General features: G+C 41.6%; 1 protein-coding gene across 16 annotated transcripts in view; it reads right to left on the bottom strand.

Moving 5' to 3' along the window:
• Nucleotides 1–890: 890 nt before the first annotated feature.
• The window catches only part of PPP2R2B (protein phosphatase 2 regulatory subunit Bbeta), a 504947-nt gene continuing 487521 nt past the window's right edge, over nucleotides 891–18316 (bottom strand). For 14 of the 16 annotated variants that reach the window (XM_032250318.1, XM_032250325.1, XM_032250313.1 and 11 more), the window contains 3 exons: nucleotides 13884–14053; nucleotides 6978–7069; nucleotides 891–4255 (listed from right to left, as the gene is read on the bottom strand). In XM_032250318.1, coding sequence (XP_032106209.1) covers nucleotides 3976–4255; nucleotides 6978–7069; nucleotides 13884–14053 — 542 coding nt within the window. In that variant the 3' untranslated portion in view covers nucleotides 891–3975. The remainder of the gene's footprint in view (nucleotides 4256–6977; nucleotides 7070–13883; nucleotides 14054–18316) is intronic. The other 2 variants (XM_032250315.1, XM_032250327.1) reach the window with 1 other exon arrangement.

Here is an 18316-nt window from a genome sequence, read left to right as displayed (position 1 = left end):
ACCCACGTTTCCTGTCTCTAGTCCCATCCTCTTTCTGTGGACAGGTTGGCTGCTCCTATGGAAAGCAGTCCCTGAGCGCTGACTTAGAAGTACAGGGGAGGAGGTGAATGAAGGCATGATGGACACACAGTGAATCAGGTTGCCGTGTGAATGTTTCCCAGTGGTGTGTCTAGATTTTTCCCCATCCAAAGACTAACCAGGCCTGACTCTGTTTCACTTCCAAGATCAGGTGCATTCAGGGTGATATGTCCAAAGACTGTGTTAGGGGATTTGTTTTGGAAGGCAGGTGGCATTACTGAAAACACACTAGCCTCATCCACACATTCATCATGGAAGAGGGAAAATTAGTAAGGGTTCCATCATTCAGGCTGTGGACTATAGTGTCATCCCTAAATCCTGATTATGCGGCTTACCAGGGCTTTCTTGAGCCCTGCAGGCAGCTAGCAAAAGGACTGAAAAAGAAATGAGATCTGGGGTGGTGGGGAAGTGAAGCAACTGCTCTGTAGGCTTGAAGGAAGGGAAATCATGGCTTCCCAAGTCCCTAGTAATTGGGCATTTGAGGAGGGCGTACCTTTTATTATAATGGACCCTAGAATGTTCAGAGGAAGTTTAATGAAGATAGCAGACTTATTTTATTGGGCCACTGAGCTAGCAGAATTTTAGCTTCATCTTTGTTCCACCATACAATTGTTCCATGTTGTCTAATACATGCTGATTTGGTTGAATTAATTGCAAGACCAATTAATTAGAGGTTTAAAGGTGCTTTTTTTCAATAAAAGAGTAAAGGCAGGAACCATACTTTAAGGAGTTAAGAAGCAACTTGATTCCCAGTGCCCATCTGCCTATGCATATCCCACTACTTGATGCTGGCTAGTGTCTTCCTTTTTTTGTTTTTTCTAACTAATCTTCCTCCTCCTGACAGAAAAGCATGAATGTCTACAAAAGTTTAGCTTTTTGCATGACTTGTTTTTAATGTCAGGAACTGAATGTTGCAAAAGGGTGATTTTATTAAAAGCCAAAGATGGCGTGGCTCCCATTTTCCTTCATTCAACTGATACCCTCCAGTTGTAATCTGATGGCTCTTACCAAGCAGCAGGCCTCGCAGTGTAAAGTAGTACAGGACCCTTAGAATAGAACCAATTGTTGCAAGGTAGCAAATCAGCCTTCAAGCAGTTTTTAGTGTCAGCTGGAAAACAGACTGACTGCTATGTGCCACTATCTAAGAAATATTGCTAGTACTGGGGCTGAGAGATCACACATAGAAAATACCTAGTTCAGCACCTGGTAAAGAACAGGTAATTTGTGAAACATGGTGGTGGTTTTTCCCTGAGGCCTAATCTTTAGGGCTTTCCCCTCCTGTTCCTGTCCAGGAGTCTTGGGTGCTTGCTCTAATGTGTGCTTTGCAGGGGATGGAGGAGAGGATGGCTGCTCTCTGCTCTTTCTTCTCTGGCAAACTCATCCTACTCTGGATCTCAGTTTGTACATCCAGTGTAGGGGCTTTTATTTGGAGTTCACAGATGAATTGCAAAGGGGCCTATGAACTCCTTAAACCATGACCAAAATTATTCGTGTGTGTGTTCTGGGTAACTCTGCTGACTCTAATATGTGAAGAACCATCAAGACTCTTTAATGCCCCCAAAAGTGTAAATGTTCTGTCATATCAGTTACCCAGGGTCCCAAAGTTTGATACACCTGCTCCTGGTGGTTCACAAAATGATTTCAAGTGGTATTTGGGTGCATGTTTGTTATATTGATAATTACGTGATTAATGTTAGGGAAAAAACCTAGTATATCAAGAGTTGAAATTTCATGCATGTTATTTCTTTGGAGGAGGCTAATTCTTGCTTTTAAGAAAAGGTGGCTTAAAAAAATATTACATGGGTAATAGTACAAATGTGGGTTGATTCTTAAGTTTGCGATACAATGATTGGTCCCAACCCCCCACCTAGTACAGACAGAAGAGCTGAGTCCAGAGAAGTGGAGAAAAGGCCATAAAGGAAGTTGGTGGTAAATGTAGGCCAATAACCCAGTGGCCTTCTGCAATATCATAATTCTCTATGAGTGGCAGAAGTTTCTGACTCTTTCATGTCTCCTCCAAGAACACTCCCAGTCAGGCCAGAAATCTTGCCCAGGGAGTTTCCACCTTAGCCATTTTACTTGAGATGCCTAAGGAGAGGCTTTCCTTGCAGGAACAATGAGAAACATTGAGAAAGTCTCATTTTTGTTCCCATGCTCCCTCCATTCTGAGATGTACTGTTTCCCATTTTAATGTTCCTGAAATTGTGCTGCATCTTACAAAACTTTTTACCTAAGGTGACAGTTATTTCCTTGCCGAAAAGCTATTAGTCAATGGATAGCAGCTTAGAATTGAGACAATATGATTCTTTCACTATTTTCTTTCTCCTCCAAAGCAAATTACACTTGAAAGTCAGGACTTCTAACAAATCTATGAACTGAAAGAATTTCTCTTTCAATGAAAAACTCTCATCTCAAACCATTCACCCTGCACTAAATGGAAGTTAGGAGAAATGAGTCATCAAGACAGATACAGAGATATTAACCCAGACCCAGATTTCTGGACTTCACCCATCTACCCTCCCTAAGTTTGTGAATCCTTTGCATGTATTTAGTGCCTTTCCCAGAGGTGTGCCACGTAGAACATTCTGGAAATGGCTTTCTAGAAAGTTATAAATCTCGATCCTCAACTGGGGAAGAGGATGAACCATCTTCCACAGCTTCAAGTGGACTCCATTCACTCTGATGTCACAGCTGCTGGATTTCCCCACAGTTCGTTTCTGTAGAAGAGAGCATTCTGGTCTGTTTTCCCAGATGGCGAGCTTGGGGTGAGGTAGAAGTGTCTGATGGGACTTTACAAATCAGCATTTTTATTGGTCAATTTTGTTCTAGGTACAATGGAGGTTGATGGATTGTTACTTTTGGTTACCAAAACCAGGAGGAGAGGAGGGGGCTGCTTAGGAGAAACACCCAAAAAGAACAGACCAGCCTTTCTCAGGGACTCAGGGGTGGTGCCACTGCTTCCAACTTACTGCTTCATTTAGAACACCAGATAATAAGCGACCAGGACTCGGCCTTTAGAAGTCAATGGAATAAATAAGCTGGAAAAGGTTGAAGAGAAAAAAGCCAAGGAACATGTAGGTAGAGGATTACATGGAGCCATTTAAGAGCACAAAAAACAAGAGTAACAAGGCAGCAGATGGAATTTGGCCCCGCCTGGCCCTGCCAAGCTCACTCTGGGAAGCACTGTGTCGAAAGTGCTCTCTTTCTGTCCTCTGAAGCATTCAAGTTTCCTAGCCAAATTCTCAGGCTGTTTCTATGGAGCTTACAAAAAAAAGAGCATAGCAGGGTTGATGTGCCCTTTCCTTGTCATTCTGCATCCTCTTTTCAGCTTCATGTAGTAAATCCCTGGCTTAAATGAAATTGTTTAAAGAAGGAAAATGGAAAATGGAAAAAAAAATGGTGGCATGGCAGGAGATAATGACTAGTTCTGTTTTTTTTCACAAAACAAGAAGAATTTGTCTAAGAGTAAATGGTGTTTATTTTTTGTTGATTTTTTCAATCGAATGGAAATGCTTAATTAAAAAAAAACTTATCTCTTTTCTCCTTAAATACTACAGACAACCTCATTTTATCGCAGCAGACACCTAGGAACAAAACACTGGACCCACCAGAGAAAACGGGGCAATAAAAGCATCAGAAGTTCAAGTCAACTATGGAAGAATTACTGTTAGCTGGCAGCTTTCAATTCTAAACAGAAGTGTCCCAAACCTATTGGATTTGACAAAAGTTTCTTAGAACTGGGGAGCTGGGAAAGTTGGACTCCTTTGAATTCTATTCCAATCATTTCCTGCATAGGGAAATTAAAGTCAATGCGTCAAATGAAGACTCAAAGAAACATTTAAAAACTTGTTTGACTAGTATTCAGTATGTGAGATTATTAAGTAATAACTTGTCCACCTAGTTAACCTTGTCCTGGAATATATATAGGTTATTTGTAGCCGCCACTGCTATAATATTTTCTGAAGGATGCCAAGCTGTATGCAAGATCTTTTTGCTAAAGTCCAGGCTGTCGACACTGATCTCGTCTTTTCTCCGCTTGCCCCCAACACACACTTTTCGGGGTTTGAGGATAGCCCGGGGCTTGCTGTTTTCCCTTGAAGCCTCAAGGGTCACATCACGCTTGGTGTTTCTGTCGAACATCCTGAAGAAGTTGTTGTAGGAGCCCGTCATGATGACACTGCAAGGCAGAGAGGAGAGGGAGTGACCGCGTGTTACGGAGAAAGGCAATGACCTGTCTTCATTGTGTCTTTCTGGAGCAAATGATACCCTGCTATAGCCAGCTTATGACACCACAGACTTTACTAAAACTAAAAACCACAAAAATAAGGACAGGCTCTGTAGTGTGATTGTTGGCCTTTTTAAAAAAATTACTGAATGCAGTAAGCTTTTTGGCTAGGCTTGAAAAGGAGGGACGGTGAGAACTCTCCTTGTAATTTACTTTTGCTCCATGGATTCCTTTTGATTCTTTGGCTCAGTAAAGGTATCCGGTGTTTTTGATGATCCCAGTCCTACCTACCTCCCATCAGGAATGTGACACTAGAATGAGGTTTGTTGAAGTAGACACACTTTTGAAAACAATAAGCAGTTGTATGTGTTTAAGGCTTGGCCACCATTAGGGGGTTCCTAGGCCATCTGACCTCTAAGGGTTTATGGCATCAGCCCAGTGGCGGGAGAGATGCTGGTGGCACCGTGCACGAACCCAGGGTGTGTCCTCTCCCCTGCTGAGAACTAGTGCAGAATTTGACCTTTTTAGAAAACTTATCTATAAAACAGATGTCATCATGGTCTTACCTGGGAAGCAAGTAAGCAAATTCAAATTTTAAAAGCATTTGGGATGAGGAAATAAAAAATTTTATAGTAGATGGACAGATGGTTTCCACATTTTTACAAGACTTATCCCCTCTTAAGTATAGCTGTAACCAATCAGGAGGGAAGTGAACACCCAATGTCTTCCAGAAGCAAGGTACTGAATAATGGTGACATTTCAGACACGGTGACAAGCTGAGGTGGGGGAAGAGAGATTCCTTGGGCGAGGATGTCTGCAAATGCCATCACACAGTGGTTCCCTAGGAGGGGCTGGCTCCCACTCACGTTTGGGTGGAGCTCTGACTGGCTTCTAAAGTTGAGAGAGCACGAACTCCCTTTCTCAAATGATTTGGGATGTGTAGAGAGGTGAAGGAAAAAGCTGACAAGATTGGGCCACAGCAAGGGGTATGTGTTTTTGGGCACGTCCTCAGCTGTACCAGGTAAATTAGGCAAAGTTTAGATTTTGTTACTCTGGCTCATCAAACTCATGTTGTGAACTGTGTCTGTGTACTGAAGTGGACTGTTAATACCTTGTCAGGCAGGGTGCTGAGGGCTTTGCCTCCATGATCTCATTTCAACTTCTATTATCCCATAAAACTGTTTTACAGAGAATTAAGTGCTCAGTGTCACATTGCTAGTAGGTGGTAAAGTCCACCTTCAAACCTACATATGCTTGACTCTGGGGCATAAGTATTCAGGCAGTTGGCTTCACTGCTTCCTATGCTTTGCCATTTGCTTCCCCACCATGACCCGACTTACTTTTAAACAAGGAAGAGATAGTCTTTTTTTTTTTTTTTTTAAATAATAACAAACCTTATCTGAAAGAGAAATAAAATCTCCCAGTTGTGATGCTATAGAAAGAAGGTTGATGTTAGGATTCAAACTCAAAACTTCTTACTTTTGTCTTTACTACTTATGACTTTATGAGGTTGGGAAGATTATCTTACTAAGCCTCAATTTCCTTAACTATAAAATGAGAATGATGAAAATAATCTTGTTAGACTGTGGCTGGGATTAAATAAAATGATGTGTATGAAGGTGTTTGGCATATAGTGGGTGCCTAATAAGTGTAGTTTTGAATCAAGACCAAGATAGATAGAGGAAAAATTTGAGCAATAGCAACAGATATGTACATAATAATATATGAATAAATATCTATATAAACAAATAAAGAATAAAATGATAGGGCTGGCTTCTTTTCCCCATGGGGGATTTTGTTCATATGCCACAGTTACTTTGCTCTCTGTCCTATACCAACTGGTCAGTGTGCCTTGGGTCCTTTGCCATGTGGGGACTCTTTCCAAGCCTGCTAAGGAGGGGTTTAATTTTGGATCAGTGGCAAAGAAAGCCAAGAAACAGAGCAAGAGAGAGAGAGAGAGACAGACAGACAGACAGTTCATATTCACTAAAGGCTCAAATGTCTGAATGTCTTGCCATAATAGAATTTCTATGCTTTGAAACACTATTATTGGTACCACCTTCATCAGGGAACGAAATCAGCCCCTGGTTGCTTGCATTTAGTTCTCACGAAAGTCAGAGAATCATTTGTATTTGTCAAACTAAAAATGAACTATTGGGAGGTATTATGAAGTACTGTTCAAATCAAAGGCCTTAAAATAGTAATAAATCACTTTGAGGGACTGTGATAAATGAGGTTGACTAGATTTCAGTTAATGAACCACCAGGGCCGTTGGCCAGGTCTCCACTAGCAGCTTCAAGGGATAATTTTTGATCTGGAAAGCCCACTTGGAAGTAATCTGAACTGTTCAGGCTGGAATTTGCTGGTGGATAAGTGATCTTAATTTAGGCATGTTGACCTAGCACTGGAAGTGTCTTGTGTGCAAAAGATAGGACTTTCTTATTAACATTAAGGTGTTATCTGTGCCACTTCAGAGACAGGATTCAAGGGTCTTACCACGTCCTTCCCTTCTTTCCAGGCATGACTTCAAGGGTCACCAGGGGCCCCCATTATGCATTTCAGCCAGGCTTTGGGGCCCAATTTTGACCTCCCTTTGGCTGTACTCAGGATAAATTGCCCAACGCTGCCTCAAGGCAACTTTTGGAAGGTTCCTCAGCCACAGAGCCTTTCTTACCTGTCTGACCCATTCCAAACACACTCAAATTTATCAAAAATGCAGTCATTTTCATAGAGGGAACACAGCTTGCTGCGGAGGTAGTCATGAACCTGGAGAGGAAACATATCGAGAAGGTGAGGTATTACAGTATTTTAAACGTTATTATTTCTGCAAATACCTCCTCTTCTGATGTGAGCTGTTAAATCTTTCGTTGTACATGTGCCTTGAATCAGATGGCCCTGGATGTGAACCTAAGCTTGGCCGTTTCTAGCTGTGGGATATTAGGATGGATTCCTGAGCTTCTCATGTGGCTGATACGGATTAATCAAGCTCGCTTGTATAGACAGTGGCATCCAATAGGACTCAATAAGGGGTAGATTCTCATTTTCTAAGCTGATTTGCTCATGGGCATTAGAGGTCACCATTCATCCATTCTTTTCAACAAATTCCTCAATACCTACTATGCACTTCAGATACAGCAGTTAGCCAAATATTCTTGTGGTGCTTTCATCCCAGTGTCATGGGAGAGACTATATAACCAAGTAAACAAATAAGATGTTTAGATGGTGATAAAATCATAGAACAAAAATGTAAGGAAATAGAGGCTGGGAGATCTTGGGGGGGTATATTATTTTATACAGGGCTAGCAGTCAAGGCTTCACTAGATGAGGTAGCATTGGGGATGAATGAGCCACAGTGATGTCTTGATTTGGGGTGAGGGGGAGGCTTTCCAAGCACAGGAAACAGCAAACACAAAGGCCTATAGGTAGGAGTCCTGGAGAGAGTGTGGTGGGAGAGTCCTGAGCAAGCAGCTGGGGGAGCAAATGATCAGTTTACATAGGCCCTTTATCCTGAGGAAGAAGAGACCTCACAGAGAGGATTACTGATCATCTGCTGTGTTGCAGGGAATCCTAAGAGTGCAAAGACAAAGGCAGGGAGACCAGTTATAACCTGAGTGATAGATGTTGGCTTGGATCCGGGCGTGGGCAGTGATGGGGGCTGGTCAGAGTCTCCTTTTGTTTAGAGAAAGAACAGATAGGACTTGGGTCAACTCTGAGGTGTGGAGAGAAAAACAGGAGTCAAAAATAAATCCCTGATCTTTCTCCTGAGAAAGTGGAAGGAAGGGGGTGCCATGTTCACTTCTGGGCACAATGATTTAGAGATGTGTCTACACATGGAGCTGTCAAGTAGACTCTGAGGTCAAAGGTGTCGTCCTGCAGTATGTGGCGATTCGTGCCTGATTTCTCTTTTCCAATGAAAGCTGCAGCATGGTTATCAATTGAGAGTGATCAGGAGAGAGGAATGGCGGGGAAACTGTCAGATTTCTGGAAGGCACCATGGGACACTTGACTTTGGACATGAATGTCAAATAAGGCTGATCAAGCATAGTTGAATATTTTTCTCCAGTTACATTCAGCAACTCAGACGTAAGTGCCAAATAGACAAATAAGCTTCAGAGAGTAGTAGCCTGGGTTCACTGTTTCGAAGGTCATCCTTCCTGAACCCACTAGCACAGAGTGGCAATAATAACGCATACCCAATATGCTGGCTTGTCATTACTGGCCAGGTGCTTTATCTATCAAAACCTCATTTCATCTCTAAAGCCATCTTATGATGTAAGTGCTTTCATTCTCTTTACTTTAATGGAGCATGAAGTACAGAGATATGATATCATTTGTGCAAGATCACACAGAAAAGAAAATGATAGAAGGGGAAGGAACCGAGCCCTGGGATCAGGCTCTGGAGCACACACTCTGAGCTGCACTAGCAACCTGGCTCCAGCTTGCTCTGGTGGGTCCTAGTCCTTGACAGGAACTGTGATAATGAACTCTAGTGAGGCTGAGAGATGACATAGAACTGAGTAAAAGCAGAGGGAGGCTACCAAGGGTATTGGTATTTAACTTTAACAGTGATGATTCAATCTCCTTTTTTCTGCAGCCATGGCTCCTTCTCTTCCTTTGATCTCAACAGTTCCGTTGGATGCTGAGCTTGAGACCTAGTTGTGTGCTTAAGTCTAGGGCAAAGGAATGAGGTCAGGCTCATCCTATGTTCCATGAGATGTTTTGGGTATTTGAAAAGCTCTGACTTATTTGGACAGTGGAAGTTATTTCTCATTCTGCAAATTCATTTCCTCCCACCTTTACTCTCTCACTTCCAAACAGTTCCAGGCCTTGTCAGGGTAACAGCTTCAGTGCTTTGGTGACAAGGGAATTCCCCTACAGCAGTGCTGTTGGCATTGTCAGATGCATTTGGGGACTGTGAGGGTGAGGCTGTATTCTGCTTGTACAGAGGCATCTTTGCTATAAACTGACTCACTGATCTTCCCTAGGGGGCACAGCAGTGAAGGCTTATAAACTGGGCAGTGGGGAGCTTTTTAAGATCTAGTTCCATATGTCCTTTTTGTGATGAACCTTTCCTCACCTGTCACCATTCATTTTTGGGATTTTGTCTTATAGAAACACTGCAGGTGAATATCAAGCATCAACACATGTGTGCTTTGGAAGTGTATGCCTATTAGCAGGAATGACATTGTAGAGAACTCTGTAAATAATTCTTGAAAGATAGAAGTTGGGACGGACTCAAGGGAAAACCTAGTCTGAAGCGTTACTTCTCCTCATCTGCACATAAGGTCTGCGTAGTTCCTGCCTGCCTCCAATTGACAGCATTTAAAGAAAAAGAACATCTGTGATGAAGGTATGCTGTATTTATCTTTTATTGCATAGAAAAAAAATCTTCTTAGGCAAATCAGAGGGACCTTTCCCTACCAGAGGAGCAAATAAGGTAAGATGTATACATGAGCAACATCTAGAGCGTGGAGCAAGAGAGATCTTAAAACTCATCCTATTTGATGTTCTTTTTTCATCTTCCTAATATGACTTTTCTATGATACTATTAGCTTGTGCATGGGCTTTTTGACACTAGACTGAGTGGTTCTCATATTTACTTTGGGAGTCCAGTGTCCTATAATTAGTGGACTGCTATGAGGCCAACCAAGAGCCAACTCTATTGGTCTGTTCGTATAGTTCAAGTGTTGACAAACTTTTTCTCCAAAGGGCCGGATAGTAAATATTTTAAGCTCTGTGGGCCATATGGTCTCTACAACAACTACTCAGCTCTGCCATTGCAGCACAGAAGCAGCCATGGAAGATAAGTAAGTGATTGTATATGGCCGTGACAATAAAACTAACCTACAAAGACAAATAGGGGGCTGGTTTGGAACACAACCAGTTGCAGTCTGCCAACCCCTGTTCTATAGGAAAACTTGAAAATAGCTAATCATACTTAAGTCTGCAGCCTTTTATTCATGGAAACATGATTGAGATCTGTGAATGCATGTATGAAAACGTGAAATAGTAGCATTGCCTGTATTAACTGATCACTAAATTCTTCCCCACTGGACCTCACAACCAATCATGCTGTTCTGGAGGCTCACCGAATCAGAGTTTATTGACCATCTTTAAGCTATTTCATGTAAAAGCTAGCTAACTGTATTCTAAAACTAGCTTTGTCCTAAATCTGCTCTTCCTAGTCAAGGCTCCCCAGTAGCCACACACAGGTCCTAGTTCCCACTGTCATTTCTTTTGTGTTAAGGATTTGAACACTATACAGTTTGTCTTATGGAGGTGGACACTAGTGGTGACTCTAGTCCTGGGCTAAAGATGAAGGGCTGTAAATGAAAGCTTGGGGGCAAGTGATGTGGAGCCATGCCCTGAAGTTGAGGTAGAATTTAGGAGACAGTAACACTCTAAATAACAGGGAGTGTGCTGGACCATAGGGGAAACAAAGCTATCTCCACTACATATATAGCTGTGACTTCTGGCTCCCCAACCTTTCTCTAGCACCTGCTGCAGAGAGTCGTCAAAGTCTCCAGCATCCTCAACCTCATCTCTCAATCTTCTTCTTCCTCTGACTGGAATTTGGATCTCCTCTGCAAACACTCAAGTGGTAGCTAGAGTTTTGCTGTCACTCCACCTGCCAATGTTGGGTAGGTGGGCTCCTTGCTGCTCCGGACAACTATTCCTATTTAAAGTCCTCAACTCCTTTGAAATCATGCCATCAAACTAAACTTCCTGCTACCTGTCTTTCAGCCATCAAAAGTTCTCAGTCCCTAATGCTCATTCCTTGAAGCAAGTTTGCACCTCTGTCTCTTCCATCACTATTCCTGCCACTATTTTTATTAAGCACTCTAGCCTCCCAGTTACTTGATCTCATCATATTCAATGGGTTTTGTCCTTTGCTTTCTTGGTCACATTATGAACCTGGTCATTGTTATCTCTGTACCTGTGGAATGAGTCTCACTCTGTTGCTGTTGTTACCTCCTGTCTTTTTATTCACTCCTTCTAGTACACTGATTCTACCAATTCTTCAAATTCATTATCTCCCCTCTCCCCCAGCTTTGATTCAGCAGTGCATCATTACGGTCACTCCCTTAGCATATATATTCAACAAGGTTGCCTTTCTTGCTCTCTCTTTCCATTGTACTCATTTGGCAAAACCCCATCACTGGTGAAATCTAACTTTCTACCCTTTCTTTACCTGTACCAAGCTGGCGAATGTGGCTGGGAAGAAACATAATCATACAAATTAATCTCCCTTTAAATTTATTATATAAATTTGGAGTGGATCCCCGAGCAAACCTACCACTCTGCAACAATTCTCTTTCTTAGATGAAAACTTTACCCCTTTTCTTCCTTCCCATTTGGCTAATGACCTTACTATTTATTTTGCTAAAGAAAACACCTACATGATCCCATCACAAAATTCACAAACCTGCTTCATCTATATATGAAGACTGCTCTCCTTCCTTCGACAGATGAATTATCTATGCATCTTACCATCTATGGCCAATTCTGCAATGGACTCCATCCCCTCTGGCTTCCCTCAAGGGCTTTGCTCTTTCAGTGGTCTCTCTCTCTCTAATGGTCTTTCTCTCTAGTGGCTTATTCTTATCAGTAGAAAACATACTGTAATAACTTCCTTCAGCCAGAATCCCATTTCAGCTACCCTTCCATTTCTCTGTTCTTTGTCAGAGTAAACTTGTTGAAACAGTTGTTTGTCCTCATTACGTTCCCATCTTCCGTTTCTTGAACTCACCCCAATCAGACATTTATTCACACCACTCTACAACTATTCCTCTGCCATTCAGGCTACGGATAACCTCCACTTACTAAATCCGAGTTCTTAGTCTCCTGTTTTACTTAATTCAGCAAAGCGTTCGGCAGTCGGTGACTTCTTTTTCCTTAAGACATTTTCTTCTCTTGGCTTCCTAGTCACTCCTCTCATCTCACTGGCTAGTTTCCCCAAATCTCTCTTGCCAAGTCCTCTTCCTATTCTCAACTAGGTCATATTTTATAACCTCTTCTTTAATTATACTAATTGCCTAGAAGATCTCATCCAGTCCTGTGGCTTTAAATACCCTCTATCTACTTGTGAGTGTCAGATTTATATCTTGAAGCTAAATATATCCAGACTCACATTCAGCTGTCTACTTTCTGTGTCTGTTTGGATGTTTAATTGGCTTAACAGAGCCAAAACCAAACTCTCGATTTTCTCATCTAAATAAACTGGCAACTCTACTTTTCTAATTGCTCAGGACAAAAATTTTGGAGTAATCCTTGGATTACCTTTTACCTTGGAAATATATCAAAATCTGGCTACCTTCATTCCAACGTCCCTCCCACACACATGTCCTCCCCAGCACAACCAGAATGTTCATTAAAAAATGTCAGTGATGAAAATGATCTGGAATTAGATAGCGGTGGTTTGTGAGTAAACTAAGATCATTGAATTGTGCACTTTGAAAGGCTGATTATTATGATATGTAAATTACATCTCAAGGAAAAAATGTAAATCAAATCCTTCTGTGTAGAATTCCCCCACTTCTTTTTATCTAACCCCAAATAGCTTAAAATAGGGTTAGTTTATCCCCACCACTTGATCTTTGCTTTCATTACACTCTTCTTTCATTATATTCTTGCCTGGATTTTGCTTCTTTAAATCTTCTCTACTTCAAAGTCTGGTCTTCCTCTTTCAACAAAACCACCCTAAACAATTCCTCCTCCTTTGTTCCCTTGCATTTACACCATCGACCCAACACTTAAGTCCAAAACTTCCACACAGTCTTCTTGATTCCTCTCCCTGCACATTTAATCAGTACCAAGCAAACCTCATTGACTCTTCATCCTACCCATCCTTCCATCTGGACGCTACCATTACCAGACCAAATTGCCATCATCTCCTCTTATGTAAACTGTCCGTTTGGCAAACTGCAAAGTGAAACACACAGTAAAAACTAAAACTCACAATGTCATTTCCTGGTGTAAAACTTTAATGGCTTTCCATTGTACCCAGTCCACAGGCAAAACAGCTTACTCTACATTACCAGGGCCTAGGGATCAGCCCCTTGCCTCTATGTCCAGGCTCATCTTTCTGCCTTTGTGATTCATATTCAAGGTGTGAGCATCCTTAATACACCTCGTTTCTCTTGACTCCAGGCCTTTGAACACACTACTTTAAGAGCATGCATTTCCTGACTAGTTCATGGCAGTTAAGACTCAGCGTAAGGGTCACTTCCTTGGGAAAACCTTCCTCACCTGGCTGGACCAACTCTTGCAGAGATGTACACTCCATTCCTTGTTCATCATCTGACTTTTCTACCAGATGGTAAGCTTCATGAGAGCAGAATCGTTTGTTTACCTCTATAATATCCATTCCACATGAGTGCTCAGTCCATATCAATTAAATTGAATTCTAGCCTCTTCACATGCACCTTTGTCTTAAATCCGTGGCACTTACAGCCTGTGCCATTTTACTGACTGTATCGGCATGCATTGCCTTTCATTTTGCTGGATTATAAACAGGGGCTGACTTAAAAGCTCACAAAGGGAGTGTTCAATATACCTATGGGTGCCTGGGGTTCTGTACCTGGTAAGTCTCGATGGGGCGGTTTTCCATGTTGAGATCCCAGACTTTAACGGTCAGATAGTCCCTGGTCATGATATACCTTCCACTGTGGCTGAACTTCACATCCGAAATCGACGAGATAATTTCAGAGAAAAATGATCTGTTGCTTGGATCTTCAGGCTCTTCAAAAACTGCAGAACAAAAGCAAGACAAGACAAATGTAGCACATCTGTCTACATCATTATCAACTGACTCTAACATGTTTGGACTGGCTAGGAAGGTAACAATGTAACTGAGTCTTCTAAGCAGGACTGGTGCCTACAGAATCTAAGTTGCTAATAGAAAACTGTCAGCTTTCTGGCAGCAGAAAAAGCTGTCATTGGCTTCTGGATTTTCATTTTCATGGAAGGACTGGCATGGGACCTGTCCCATTCGTAGACATGGAACTGACAAATCTACGTATCAAACTCTGTTTCTGTTGGTATCTGGGTGTCACTGCACAAAACCTGGAGTCATCTTAGATGCTTAAATACTTTTACAGCTTTAGCGAGATACAATTCACATACCACAAGATGTACTTAAAGTGTAGAGTTCAGTGGTTTTTAGTATAATTGCATAATCACACAATCATCTCTATAATTAAATTTAGGATATTTTCTTTACCTCCCCCCAAAAACTCCATACCCATTAGCAGCTACTTTCCATTCCCTATTCCTATAGTCCTAGGTAGACACCAATCTACTTTCCGATTCTCATGGAAATTTCACATAAATGGAATCATAGAAGACATGGACATTTGGGACTGACTGGCTCCTTTCACTTGGCATACAATTTTCAAGGTTCATTCATGTTGTAGTATGTATCAGTTCTTCATTCTTCCTATGGCTGAATAGCAATAGTAATAGTATCCATTATATGAATATACCACATTTTGTTTATCCATTTATCAGCTGATGAGCATTTGAGTTGTTTCTACTTTTTAACTGCTAGGAATAATACTGCTATGATTATTCATGAACCAGTTTTTGTCTGGTCATATGTTTTCATTTCTCTTGCTGGCTTATGGTGTTAAATAGTGGGACTTTGGCCAGGTGTGGTGGCTCATGCCTGTATTCAGCACTTTGGGAGGCCTAGGCAGGAGGATCCCTTAAACCCAAGAGTCTGAGACCAGCCTTGGTAACATAGGGAGACCCTATCTCTATAAAAAATTAGCCAGGCATGGTGGGGCATGCCTGTGGTCCCAGCTACTTGGGAGGATAAGGCAAGAAGGATCACCTGAGCCAAGGAAGCTGCAATGAGCTATGACTGGGGCACTGTAGACCAACCTGGGCAAGGTTGAGATCCTGTCTTCAAAAAAGAAAGAAAAAAAAGTGGCACTTTCTTGTTGGACTGCCTTGGGTCTAAGGTCAGTCAGTTATTTACTTTTCGTGTGACCTTAGGCAAGATACTTCTCTGTGCTTTAGGTCTCCTTATATGTAAACTATAGCTACAATGTCTTTTTAAAATTCACAAAATTTCTAAATTTCTATAAATTTAATGGGTACAAGTGTGATTTTGTTACATGGCTATACTGCACAGTGGTGAGGTCTGGGCTCCTAGCGTAACCGTTAGCCGCATGGTGTACATTGATCCCGCAAAGTATTTTGTGTGGATTTTCTATTTGCACTGATATCCAGGCTCTTCTTATCTCTCTCAATAGCTTCCGCTGATTTCCATTTACAGGAAAAAGGCATGGCTTCTCAGTATGTTATTGGGGCCCATCATAAATCGCCTCTAATTCTTCTTTCTACCTTGATTTTCAGTTGGATGTAAAGAGTATATTTTGATGTTTCCCACTTCTATGTATTGCCTGATTCATTCTTCACTGATCCAAATACTCTTTGATTCATATACCTCATCTACTACATATTGTTTAACACCAAATGATCTATTCTTTTCTCTGAAGTCCTGTCATTCTTGGTCTGGCCATTTATTTAGTATTTGCTCAGGTACTCTCTTACAACGAAGCTACCATTTTCCACATTATTATTGTTATCTGAACAATTCATGAGTTTATTTTATTTTATTTTTTTTTTGGGACGGAGTCTCGCTCTTGTTACCCAGGCTGGAGTGCAATGGCGTGATCTCGGCTCACCGCAACCTCCGCCTCCTGGGTTTAGGCAATTCTCCTGCCTCAGCATCCTGAGTAGCTGGGATTACAGGCACACGCCACCATGCCCAGCTAATTTTTTGTACTTTTAGTAGAGACGGGGTTTCACCATGTTGACCAGGATGGTCTCGATCTCTTGACCTCGTGATCCACCCGCCTCGGCCTCCCAAAGTGCTGGGATTACAGGCTTGAGCCACCGCGCCCGGCCATGAGTTTATTTTATCTCTTCAACTAGGACATAAGCTTCTTGAGGACAGGATTTTGCTTTTACTTATCTTCATACTCAGAGTCTTACTCACGAATGTTCAATGAATATTTGTTGCTTCACTGGAGCCAAAGCCAGATAAGTTAACAGATTCTTTGCCTCTAGGTGCCTTGCATGTATAGTATTAAGTTGAAACATACGCATTTGCTGACATTCAATCATTTTTTACCTACAAAGATGGTGACTCTGTATGGCTAAACCAAACATTGGCCTGCAGGTTGCTGAGTTAACTCATCCTCCAAGACTACTTCTTTCCTGCCTGCTCAATGCACTCACAAAGTCAATAATCAATTCTATATAAAGAGCCCAAGTATATAATAAGTTACGTTTCAAATCTTGCTGAATTAAGCCATGAACTAAACCAAAATCTTAATATTTTCACAGAACCATTGAAGAGATAGCAACAAAAACCCTGATCAACCAATCAGAATTGAAACTGCAAATTAAAAAAAAATCATTGAAACGGAAAAACATGGCTCATTACAGCCTCTGAACCAGTGTCTTAGTCTATGCCCTCATCTTTCGGGCTTCAGCTGGGCATGAGTGAAGGCCCCGGGATTCTGACTGGTATCTTCATAGTTGAGAACTAGATGGGAGGAAAATTTTCACATTAGTTTCAACTAACAGCCATCTCATCAGTACTGGGGGCTTGGAAATTCCAAGTAAAACACCTGACCCAGAGGCAGTAAAGTGGACGGGCTTAGAAAATTGTGCTCTGCAGTCATCGATTCCTGCCTCTGCCAGCTATTAGCTGTAAACATTTTATTTACTACTCCAGCTTTAGTTTTCCCATCTGCAAAATGAGGAGCTACGCTGTTGGCATGTAAGCTTAGTACACAGTAGGTCCTCAAAACATGCCAGTCACTATTTTCATTATCAGCATGCACTGCTTCAGTGCTGACCAGTCACATCTCATCTATTAAGACTCTTGAGAATTTGGGACCGAAGAGTACAGAGCATGCAGACTAAAAGACATAAAGAATGTTTGCATTTTCTTTTTTTTAAACTCGTCTATTTAAAATGTTTAAATCGACAACAAAATAATTGTATATATTTATGGCGCCTTTCAATATTATATGTAGGAATCTGTTTCCCAAATATCTGGCACATTGGGAGGCCAGTGTAGTAACACTGTAAAGCCTCAAAATGACACTTTCACAAGACAGATGTGAAATGAAAGATGACTTCTTTAATTGACCTACCACCATTTGTTTGTGGAGTGCCAGCTTTAGGCAGCATACAGAGGGCAAAGTACAGATTACATATTGGCATAGCGCTTTGTAGTTCATGACATATCTATGCATATTCAAGGTTTAATAGCAGCTCCAGGAATTATTTTCATTCCTTTGGTAAAAGCATTTACTGGTATTAATAATTACTGTTGATGGAAAGCTTATAATACCGCAGACCCTGTGCTTTACATGTTTTATTTCATTTAGTTGTGAAAACAGCCTATGAAGTAGGAATTCTGATTCCTTCTTTTTTTTTTTTTCCCATTTATTTATTTTATTGCATTTTAGGTTTTGGGGTACATGTGAAGAACATGCAAAATTGTTGCATAGGAACACACGTGGCAGTGTGATTTGCTGCCTTCCTCCCCATCACCTACATCTGGCATTTCTCCCCTTGCTATCTCTCCCCAGCTTCCCACCCCCCACCGTCCCTCCCCTATTTCCCCCCAACTGACCCCAGTGTGTAGTGCTCCCCTCCCTGTGTCCATGTGTTCTCATTGTTCAACACCCACCTATGAGTGAGAACATGCGGTGTTTGATCTTCTGCTCTTCTGTCAGTTTGCTGAGAATGATGGTTTCCAGGTTCATCCATGTCCCTACAAAGGACCCAAACTCATCGTTTTTGATGGCTGCATAATATTCCATGGTGTATATGTGCCACATTTTCCCTATCCAGTCTATCGTCGAAGGGCATTTGGGTTGGTTCCAGGTCTTTGCTATTGTAAACAGTGCTGCAATGAACATTCGTGTACACGTGTCCTTATAGTAGAACGATTTGTAATCCTTTGGATATATACCCAGTAATGGG

The sequence above is a fragment of the Sapajus apella genome, unplaced genomic scaffold (genome assembly GCF_009761245.1).
Source record: "Sapajus apella isolate SASKATOON/1434 unplaced genomic scaffold, GSC_monkey_1.0 scaffold71, whole genome shotgun sequence".
Classification (NCBI taxonomy): Eukaryota; Metazoa; Chordata; class Mammalia; order Primates; family Cebidae; genus Sapajus; species Sapajus apella.
This window is presented reverse-complemented; position numbering and strand designations above follow the sequence as displayed.